General features: G+C 30.5%; 1 protein-coding gene across 2 annotated transcripts in view; it reads right to left on the bottom strand.

Moving 5' to 3' along the window:
• Window positions 1-417: 417 nt before the first annotated feature.
• The window catches only part of LOC121116142 (putative receptor-type tyrosine-protein phosphatase mosPTP-1), an 87,320-nt gene continuing 75,499 nt past the window's right edge, over window positions 418-12,238 (bottom strand). Inside the window, exons 18-20 of one of the 2 annotated variants that reach the window (XM_040710375.2) lie at window positions 4,317-4,452; window positions 2,934-3,046; window positions 418-2,880 (exon numbers count right to left, since the gene is read on the bottom strand). In XM_040710375.2, the coding sequence (XP_040566309.2) occupies window positions 2,862-2,880; window positions 2,934-3,046; window positions 4,317-4,452 (268 nt within the window). In that variant the 3' untranslated portion in view covers window positions 418-2,861. Of the gene's footprint in view, window positions 3,047-4,316; window positions 4,453-12,238 lie in introns of both variants that reach the window. The other variant, XM_040710374.2, reaches the window with a different exon arrangement.

Here is a 12,238-nt window from a genome sequence, read left to right on the forward strand (position 1 = left end):
TGACTGTGTAAAATAATCAACTGGTTGTCGATGTGTGCAGAAATAACGATAATTTTAAGTGTTTTTTAAAATAGTTGATTAATGCTGTCCTTAACACTCATTTACTTCTCTGCCATTACGAACGTTTGTATTTGTCTGAGGTGTTTAGCCACCCAAATAAATAGAGTTGTATTGAATATAACCCAACGGTAAGTACTCATAAATGAACCTAAAAATATTATGGTTGTCCTGAAAATTTGAAAACATCTTGAAAAGCGAAGCTTTTATGATAATTTATTAGATTACCGAGTGGTCCATTGAAATATGAGCACTAATGAAGGCTGAGTGATTAATTAATATGTATTATTGTTTGAAAATCTTGAAAACTATAGATATTAGATATATATATTTTTTTTTTTGTTAATAATATACCATCTCTATTGTTAATATTAGTACAGGTAACGAACAATAAGTATGTATTTCAAAAAGTTAATTAATAATATCATTAATCTTTGAGTTCTTTTGATGACAATGAATTTATTGATAGGTAATTATTTTGAATGAGTAATATCATATAATAATATTGAAGAAAAATAAAAAAGTTGACAAAAGTTTAACTATATGTGAGGAACAAACATACAACAAAGTTACAAATATTTCCTACAAAGTTAAACATTGTAAAAAGGTCAAAACTCACCTGAGCATGGAAGTGATATATGAGAAAATGTTATAAAAACTATGTTTCTTTGAGGGATGACCCTTCTACATACAGAGATCAGTGCTGAATAACTAATTAAACTATTGATATTTGCTGTTTCACAAAAGAAAAAGAAAAATACTCGCTGAGATTTCTATCATTTTCAAATCTCTCATATGTGAAAATTAAATTTTTATTATTTATGACATATTTATATTAACAATCTATTTTGGGTATCGAAATTTAGCGTTATGAATCATAAAATATTATTCCAATAAATATAAAATAAGACTATTATATATTGTGTCACATTTAAAGCCAAATTGCATAGAAGTATTTCAATTACCTTAGAATGTAAGGGATTCAATATAAAATAAAGATTATTACTTTTTATGCAAATACTGCCTTGTCTTTTTTTTTAAATTTATATCGAAGAGAGTTTTGAAACATTGTATTACAATATTTTTCTTACAGCCAATGTTCTTCTGGCTATCTCCGGATTTAATTAATCAATCTTAACATGCAGCATCTTTTAGGAATATATGAAATAAAATGAATTTAATGACGTAACTTTTACTTTTCTAGTTCTGTAGTTATTAAGGTTATTTTTTATAAAATAAAACAAACAGAAAGCTAAAAATCAGAACTGTATGGTTCTTAATATGGTACTTAAAATCTTTCCCGTCCGTCCTTGTAATTAGGTCTTTAAAAATGTCCCAAAATTTTCGATTGTCTTCTGGAAGGCATCCCTTTTACGAATATTATAGAAAATAACTTGAACTTTTCCGAATTAATTATGTAGTTTAGTAAAACTTCAAGTATCTTTCATCCTAAATAAAAATTTGCCATAATTCTTGATTTAGTTAAAGTAATTAGTAAATATATATATTTGGGAATATTGATCTATAATATTGTAATCGACTGATATATATGTTGACGTTACATGACAAAGATTGTTCTATGGGAGGGCTTTTTTGTTCCCATAAGGAAGAGTCCTTAGAATTTACATGGTCCACAATAATTACGATTCTAAAAACAATTTATATTTGCAAATGAATATATGAGTATATACTCAAAATAATAGTTAGAAAAAAATATTAATTTTGCTTTACCGTAACACAATATTACTGATCAAATTCAGAAACTGTACGTGACTATCATTCTAGTGATTTTGGTCATTTTCAATATGGTGCCTGTGACCCCCAAAAGTAATAACTGCAAAGTCATCAAGGCCATACATTTGACAGAGACACGTGACTACTACATCACAGAGTTTATCGGTTACTATGTAAAGAGCATTCATAAGGTAATCAGTGCCTTCAGGCAAGGAGCCACGCTAGCATTGAGGCTCTCTCAGACAATTTTAGTAGGACATGAAACACTCACTTTGAGGCATCCAATGTCAATTAGATGTGTACTAAAGGAGAGGATGGAGAAGGAACTGTGTGCGTATGGAGAGCACTTGATTTAGTTATTTTTATAAAATTTGCTTACTTTTTGGACGATTAAAAAAAACAAAAAAACTATTTAAAAATTTGTAGGTCTCTTTTCTTTCTAACAATATCAATGTAAGTTAAATCAGACCATTAGTACGAGAGCTAAAAGTCATTCAAGTGGAATTAGGGGTACACTGTATAAAAAGATATTTAGGGATCAATGCATTATGCCTAAAAATCAATTTGTCTCCGTTTATTTTTGTATGTTTATTCCTCACATATATAAAAAGTTTTTTTTTTTTTACAAAAGGAACATGTAACTGAATGAATGATGAAATATGGATTTAATTTAATAGGAATAGAATGAAAAGAACGGAACATAACATTTAGTAACCACATGATTATGGTCATATGTACAATAGAAAATCGGACTCAGTCTTTGTATGTAAATATAAAACATATTCTCTAGGATTTACACTGTATACGAAAATCTTGCATATTCTTGAAGAAGATTTTCTTTGGTGACCTATCAGGATATTCCCGCCGTGGAGCAAGTGGATGAAGATGTAGAATTTGAAGGAACGCAGAGACGCTGAGAATGCTGTGCTTCTGTAGATGTGGACATCAACGGATCATCATCCGGAGTCGTCGACGAGCAGTGTATATGATGATGGTGGTGGTGGTGATGGTGATGCCGAAGGAGTGTGGCGGACTCTTGCCCCTCGGGTGGGATACGTAGTAGACATGAATCACTCATACTTCCATTCTCTGTAAGAACTCTTGTTACTGAGTCTGTGTAAACACGACTTACTCGAACACACCCATTAAGTTGAAATCCATTCTTCCATTGATCAATGTCCACTGGGGATGGGATCGTTGTTCCATTGTTTGTTACATATGCTTCTAAGGCACAATACATAAATAGGTATTCGTCCTGAAAAATGGATTTTTAAGGGGATGAAGTTTATTTATATTTGTTTGGAGATGGGATTTTTGTGGATCAACAATATAGTTTTGTAGGATTAGAAAAAGAAAACACTTTTTGTATTATTGTTTTTTTATTTCTAAATTAAATAATGTATAATTTTTTTTAAATCATAGTAAAATTATAATATATACTTGGGCAACCATTATTATTTATTCATTTCTATTATGCAAATTTTGAGATATTAAGAGTCATTTTTTTATTTATAAATTTCCCATAAATATCGTTGTAGGGCACATAACTAGCTGTCGATTGCTAAGAAAAACATTGTCCCAGTCGCAACTATAAGCATACAATACAAGAAGCAGATAGAGATAGAAGTGCCCCTCCGTGCAGAATTGTCCCACAAGGCCATAAGGGAGCAGACTGGGCCCACAAGTAAGACAATTTACAATGTATCCATGCATGAAGGTATTGTAAACTGTAGGAAAATGTTTTTCTTAGTAATCGACAGTTAATTATGTGTTCTACAACATTGCTTGTAGAAAAATTAATAAAAAAAAAGACTATTCATCTCTCAAAATTTGGTTAATTGAGATAAGTAAATAATAAGGGTTAGCTCGATATTAGACAGTTTTTTTTTTTGTTTTTTTTAACAAAATAATAATGGACATAGTCAGAAAAGTTGTGTTTTTTTTGGTAAAAAAATGAAGAAAGATCAAGTACAAGACACATGGGACACATCGTCCTTCAAGTTTTTAAATTTCATTTTTAAAGAAATTATTGTTTTTTATCAGAAAATAGTCCACATAAGGCCAAATAGATAAACTTATAAAAAATAACTATTATTGATAAATAGACAATCTTTTAAAAGAGTTTTTAAGCTTTTCCACATAAATTATTTTTTCTTATATTAAAATGAAATATTAATTATTTTTCTACATTATATAGGGCGCACTTTTTAAGCCCTTTTTGCTTAACCTTTTTTATAAAAAAAAATATTTTAATAAGGATTTTTGGACTCAGTCCAAACAACATTTTGGAAAAAAAATTAAAACCAGTTTAATATTATTTTAAAAATAATTATAATACATAATCGCAACCATTAGGTTATCCTCTCTAATTGAGTATTTCATTTTATATCCCAAGGTCATATAACGGACAGCTGATGGGAACAAGGGACTTAATTCAGTAGTACCATCAGCCCTGCTCCCGCCTTTTTCTTTGTAACATACAAAAATCGCATCTCTATATATGATGAGTGATATAAAATACTTACTTGCGTTCTCCATATTCCTGGCCTGCAGAAATGATAAAGTTTGGCCATTTGAAAAACATCTACTCCTCCTTCGAAATGAAGCTGATGCCATAGGGATTTCAAGGAACAAAAAGTGGCAGCTTGGGATGATCCAAATCTGCAAAAGATAGAAGAATAAGTCTTTGAAATTTTGTGATACGTCAACACTAATAAAATTTTGAACAAAGTTACAAGAAAATGATGAAATTCTAATTATATTTTGTTAAGCTATAATACCGTCAATATTAATTCATGGACATATTTTGTTCAATTATGTGTTATTATAGATCAATTAATGGGGATGTGAGAACGGATGAGCAATGAAGCCACGCTTAAGATAATGTCATAAAAAATATAATAACTTTGGAGAAACGACAGAGAACACTATGGGATCATGTCTTTACCTTTATTGTAGGAGCAACCTTTCTTCCAAAAAAAGAAAGGTATAAAAGGCCCTAAATCATTTGATAGTTTGTCAAATATGTTAATTATACGGACTTCCAACTATCTTTTAAGTAGTCCCAAACAATCATTATCATATAATTTAATCACAGCTTTTAAAATGAATCAGATATATATATTTCATAATATTAATATTCTAAACTTCTTCATTAAAATAATATGATGGCTAATATATAGCAATATGTATATACGACAAAGGATCAGCAAGAAATTGTATTCCTCTGCTGTTGGAATATTATAACTTATTACTTCGTTATAATAGAGGTAAACCTTGAGGACTTGTTGCAGAGTTTGAGTTATAAGTCCTATTTAGAATCCGAGTAGACTTGAAGGTTTGACTTCGGAGTAAGTCTTGCCAATGTCCTTTGTTAATTTATTTTTCCCTCCACCCTTGTCACAGCTGATTGTAGCTGATCTAAGGAAACGTCACTACAGCTAAGCTGTTCTTTATAATCATATTTTTTTAAATTGTCAGGGCTATTAAATTGATTTTTAGTTTTGTTTTTTAAATATTCCCAAAATCACGATTTTCTTCAATGCACATGGACTGAAACTTCCCGGGCTTCACACATATATGGCGCATTTTATACAGCTGTCAAGATTTACTTACAATTTGTTCTTTAATTTGCGAGTTACTGCGCTAAGTCGGACGCATCTTATATTATTTTGAAAAAAGAGGATTAAAAAAGATCCTGTTGCAATTTGGCACTGTTTTTTTAGGGGAAAAATACCATATGAGCTCAGCAAGGGGTTTGAAGAGTGTTTTGACAACTCTGTTACATAAAACGTATATTTTAAAAAACCGATTTTAAACCAAAAAAACGTGTTTTCTTGGGTAAGAACGGGACTTTTCAGTACATGAACAGCCTCAAATGACTAATACTTAAATGATTCAAGAAACATCAATTATGTTTCACTTATTTTGTAAGTACAATAGAAACCCTAACCCTCCCTGAAATGAGATCCCCACTATATATATATATATATATAGCAAAAAACATAAATTGTATATATACATATATATTCGATAAAAGTAAAAAAAAGTTGAAAAAAAGTTTTCTCTCCTTTATCACAAAAGAAGGGTGAAAAAGATCGAAAGTAAGGAGAGGGGCATTTCATTGTATCTGTAGCTCAAAATAAGTATTTTTTTACCAAGATTAATACTTGAAATAATCCATACGAGAAGTATTTTAAATGGAATATTAATAATGATCTTAATAACACCTAAATAAAAGTCCAAACCCTTTATGTACCTAAATATTATATCTAATATTTAGGCCTATAGGAAGACTGGGAAAGTTTAGAAAGCCCCATTTTCTCAAATAATCAAGAAAGCTACAGTCCCTAACAGTACTTTACAATTTTATAAAAGTAAGTATTATAAAATAGAAGGTTTTATTAGTGTGTTTCTCACGTTGTTTAAGTGTGATCGGTTTAGGCTAGATGGTGCTAAAAATATAAAATTTCGTACTAAAAAAAACTTTTTGACAGTTATGTGATTATAAGACTCAGGTTTGTTTGAGAGCGCGTCAAAAATGGACGTCAGTACAATAAACATGCCAAATTTGACAGTTTTTCTTTGAGCAAGGAGAAACCACAATTCAGGCTGTTGAAAATGTAAATATAGTGATGATGGTCCTGATACTGTAACAGCCAATTACGTGCAATTGTGGTTTTGTTGATTCTGTTCAGGTAATTTTGATGTCTTAGATGCATCAGGCTCTGGAAGGACAGTTGTCGAAAATATGGATAAAATTATGGAAAACATCGAGTCTAGCCGTCATGTAAACACTTTTTGATAGGCAAAGAGATAAAAATTATTAGAAAATAGAAAATCTATTCAAATATAGATTTCTAATGGCTTTCTTTTTGTTAAACCTTAGGTATGTTTTACAAAATACACTAATCAACAAAATTTCTACGTTTTTTGCCATTTGTTGGAAGACACAGCGTTACCTGAATAACACAAACATATTGAGTATACTTTGTTGTCAGCTGTCAATGTGCCTGCTTCTTATCTCATAATTAGTGTTTTGAATGTCGATTGTTTGAATTAAAATTAGCTGATTATAAGCTCTGAACAATTCCCCACAATTATTGTATAATCATTTTATAGTTGAGAAGAATTGGCTAATTACTAGCCACTGATTTGTAGCCTTTTCTCTGTTTCTTTTCGAAGGAAAGGTTGAGCAATACAATAAAGATACTGACGGATGAGCTCAAAAATTTCTGGTTTCATGGCCAATAGAGTGTTTTTTTTTTTTTTTTTTAAATATTTTTTTCAACATCTAAAATAATCTTCGGGGCTTAAAAATTTAAATAATGGGGAAAAAACCAACATTCATATAGTTTGTAGCTACATTCTTTTAAATTCAAATCATTTAAACATTATGTATGTATCTAGCAAGGATATGAGTAAGAACTTTTGAAATGTCCATCCTCGATTCTAATCCGAGATCCACAAGAACTTCCACATAGAACTTTCCCAAAAATCCCTAAAGTTACTAACCATTATCAATGATCTAACCCACATTATACTTAAATGCTTCCTACTCAAGAATTAATGAGTAGTGATAACATTTTAGTTCAAATTGCAATAACAAAAAATTTTGCGCTCCCTTCAGTTCTTATTTTTTACAACTAAAAGTATACCAATTAGCTATATGTAGACATTTTAGAAGTACAATCAATCCATCTGATTACTTGACATATATACCTGAAGAAGCGTTATTTAGGACATAAGACTGGCTCCGGTCTCATCCAGTCCTTAAAGCTAAATACGATCCCTTGTGACGTCATTAAGGGTGTTTTTTTCCTGTTTTTAATTATTCAATTATATTATACAATAAATTAAATAACTAAATAAAAATATTAAACGTATAGATTCGATTGCTTTATAATATGTACAGAAATATGTTTTGTACTATATTCGCAATTATATTAATAGAGAAGCCATTATGCTTATTTGGCTTTATAAAAAACCATATTTTTATGGGAAAATCCAAGGACCAATAGTTAAGGACCGATCTCAAGGACTGGTCCTAAGACTAGAGTGGTCAGAGTTGTACTGACACAATAATATTATAAAGTCAATTTACCTATTTCAGGTATATACATTTTTTTCTATAGAATTGACCGAGATTCGAACTTACGAACAAAAGAATAACTTTATATTTATTTTTTCTTTCCAGGATCGATTTTGCAAGTAGACAAAAAAAAAGGTCGAGGACTAATCTGAGACAAATGACAAAATTTGTCAACAACAAAACAGCGATAAAGTATACAAACTAAATAGCAAGTCCTATTCCCAATGCACAGCTATTACTGGGCCTGTTTTTGTATACAACAGTAAGTTTGCATATATTGCACTGGCTAAATTATGAGAGTTAATAAATTAGAGATTAATTATATTATATTGTGCAATACAAAGACCATAACGTCTTTTGCATATGCTCATTAATGCTCCCCTCTTTTCTGTTTCTTCTATTTGAAAATGTGTACACTGTACATTAGGGTGAATTTGATTTTGACGGATAATGCTTAACTTTTTTGCAGTACCAAAAAGTATGATTATTTAATACATATTACTCTATGCAACAAAATTCTTGTCTTGGAACGTCTGCCGCCTCAAACCCACATTTATTATTGTTATTTAAAGGGTAGGACATGAAAATGACCAGAAAAAGATGTTTGGCCATTAAACCCTTCTTTTAAAAATACAGTTCTTAGTGTATGATTTCGATTCAGAGTAATATTTCCAAGTGAAATTACCATGTAGAACATAGTTAAAAGTAATAACAATTGATAAAAAAACATTCCTGAATTCGAAAGCTTAAATATGCATACTTAGATCAATTTAACCTCTAATTTTCTTATGACAATTTAATAAATAATTAATAAAAAAAGGTTTTTATTATGAAAAGGTTTAGTGATTATTGATTAACATTCTATTTTAGCCAACCTTAGTATATAAACAAACTAAAATAAACATTTCGTCATCTCGTCATTATGAGTAATCAAAGGCCAGCACATCTCATTTCTCGTAGATGCTGAAGTTGAAGTAACGAGGATTATGGACATTGTGAAGTGTTCCAGGAGCCTGGTTTTCAAGGTGGCCAAGATAAGAGTTGATGGAAAAGACTTTACTGGGAAAGGAACCCCTAGTTGGCACATTTTGAAGAAGGATCTGGAGTTCCTGCCCAGCTTGGAGAAGAAGATCAAGGAGTACCCCACCAAATCAGTGAATCCCCTCGCCAACGACTTTTCCTCGGATACCCATACCATCAAAAAGGCACTTGAGATTATTCTCATACATGACGTCCTCCCAAAACCTTCTCACAGAGGTCATGAATGGCAATAGGCTCAATAATCAATGAGATGTTGCCCTTTCCTTGCCATATTAAAACCCACTGGTCTAATCTGTGTGGGGCGCTATGGAGATGGAAAACAACAAAACTCCACATCCCAAATGTCCACTCACTGAAGGACACCATAGTGGATGCGTGGGACCACTTGTCTAGGGAGTTTGACATCAACTCCTGCAAGGCCTTCCAGGGAAGTGTAAATGCTATTATTGATATTGAAGATTGCCATATTAAATACTTAGTTTGCTAAGGCCATGCTTAAATGTATGTTTAATGTTTTTGTTGGTTTTTTTCTTATAATTTAAAATAAATAAATATTGAAGTATGTCTACAGCAAACTCTCTAGTCCATGTTTTGATTCTGCCAAACACTGTACTCAATGTAAATGTTAATATATTTCAATGAAATTGAACAGATGTGTTTGTTAGGTAGTCGTACACAGTAGCACCTAGAAAAGTGTAAGCATGTTTTGACAAAGTACAGGCTCACCCTAACGTTCATACAATAACAGACCATAAATAATTGCATGGAATTGAATAATAAAATGTGCGAAATCAGATAAGTCTTTTTTTTTTTGCTATATGTCTATATTTTCTCTCTCTTTCTTTCCCTTATTGAATGATGGACACATATTGTAATTTTCCAAGTCAGTACAAGATTTCACTCTATAGATATGTCTCTATTTAATTAAAAATGAGTATTATTCTTGTTTTTGCAGAATTATATATGTATTTTATATATAAATATATGTGTAAGGAAGACTGGGTATAGTTGATGCAAGAGATATAAATTAGAAGAATTTGAGTTTTTTTATAATCTGCAATCTGAATAGTGTTTTTTTCATAAGGCTGTTTTTATTATTCTGTTATTCGTGATAAAAAATGTCTAAGTATAAAGTACATGTACTCATAAAGTACGAAGGATAACACTGAAGATTTTCGTGATAAGTTATAAGTAGGGCTCTACAGAGACACTAACCCGGGGCTAAAAAATAATCAATTGGCTAGTGCAGAGTCGTCTCTATCTAGCCTATTTGGGCACGTAATGTTGTACCTTAAATACCGTATATTGACAGGTAATTTTGGGTTATAAAATAACTATTACCTTGTATCTTCGTCTTATATGTCGAATAAACATTGAATTCAATATTATAAGTGATTTTTAATTAAATATTTTTTTAAATTAAAAATTTAAATTTTTTGGCATACAATTTGCAAAATTTCAAAATATACAATTTGACATGGGAAATTTTTTTAAAAATCAAACACAAATTTTGACAAAAAATTTAATTAAAAACTGTAAAACCCTTGGTTATTCTCAAAAATTCTCCAAAATCCATAGATATTCACAAAAAAAAAATTGTAAAAAAATTTCAAAAGTCCACAGCTATTTTCAAAAAATAAAACAACATATTTCGGAAAAAAATGTAAAAATTTAAATTGTTAAAAAAATAAAAATTCAAATATTAAATTTTCTATGGTAAAATTACAAAAATTAAATATTCAAGTAAGAAACCAAAATTCCTGATTTTTACCAGTAATAAATAAAAACGGACTCACAAATTAAGCATTATTTTACTGATGTCGTTTCCAGAAAATCACCCGATTATCCGGTACCGATTAATCTTCCTATCACAAGTATTTATCTATATTATTTAAGCAATGTTGGTCAGTTCATCGACGCTGAATAACTCGTAGCAATGTGGGATACAACATAATTAATAATGTAGCACTTGTTCAGTGAATTCGATCTGTTTTGCGTAAAAGTTGTTCTTTTGTTTTGCCCTTTATAAAAATCAGGTACTCATCATAAAAAATTTTAAGGAAATTTTTGAAAAAATCATTTTCTCCTTGACATTTTACAGATATGTAAATCAAAACACGTTCACGAAGTAACTTTTATACGTAAATTTGAAGGTTTATTTTTTGAATCAAATACAAAATCGAATTATCCTATACTCCGAAATTCCGAGCTTTTTTCATATCCAAACACTCCAACAATTGCAATGTATGCAGTAATTATTTTAGATACCACATATGACGTAACTTTATCATTTCCTGCTATTTTCGCTCCTGACTACAATCTTCTCCTTATTAAAGAATATATCTTGTTAATTCCGTCAAAAGTGTGAATTCATGGAGGTTACTGATTAGTCATGGAGTAATATTCAACGCTCCTTAATTTCCCCACTCGGTTAGTAGGGGCTGTTTAGCTTCCGGCACGACTTCTTTGCAGATGCACGGCGCTTGTATCGTGGCAAAAATCAATCTGATTTTAATGGATAATAACGATTGACAACATTATGGAATGTGAAAAATCCAAGCTGAAAGCAAAGCTTATATATAAAAAAGATTCATTTGAGTAATTTTAATTTTTCGACAGACATTTGACTTCCTGTTAGTATTTAAAAAGTTAAATCTTGTTAGGTTTTAACACTAGATCGACGGATTGTAACGACCCTCCCTAAATCCTTAAATTATTTTTAATATTTCGTATCTGTAATGACGTTACCTTTTACAAACAATAAAGGACCTTGGAATTCCTTCAAAATGTTTAATTGGGTAAAAAGTGATAAAATCTATCGATCTCCTATTTGTTTTTGCCAGATTGCGTTATCCTTGCCGACATACATTGACTCTCACTTGATGTCATCATGGCATTTATTGAAATGTTTAATATAACAATTAGTTGTAAATAAATATATACATAAAACATTTACCAAAACTTATATGTAATGATATTCAACAAAATTACAATGCGACAGGCTTGTCAAAAACTTTAGAATAGTCAGCAGAATCAGAAGTACTTGATTGACTTGATTGGACATATTCGTCATCCTGTTACAATTCGAAATCATCACATTCTTAATCGGAGTACGATGTGGACACAAGATGATGCTTTATTTCGTCAATGGATCATTTTTTTGGACATCCTTCCACATTAAAAGGTGAAGTTAGAATGGGCAGTTCAGCAAAATCGATGTTTATATGTAAAGAAGGAAGGTACACGATTTCTTTCTAGAGTTGTACATTCAAGTTTGAACTTGCTTGAGCATGTTGATACGCAATGATTGAACAA

This window comes from Lepeophtheirus salmonis, chromosome 4 (assembly GCF_016086655.4).
Source record: "Lepeophtheirus salmonis chromosome 4, UVic_Lsal_1.4, whole genome shotgun sequence".
In the NCBI taxonomy this organism is placed as follows: domain Eukaryota; kingdom Metazoa; phylum Arthropoda; class Copepoda; order Siphonostomatoida; family Caligidae; genus Lepeophtheirus; species Lepeophtheirus salmonis.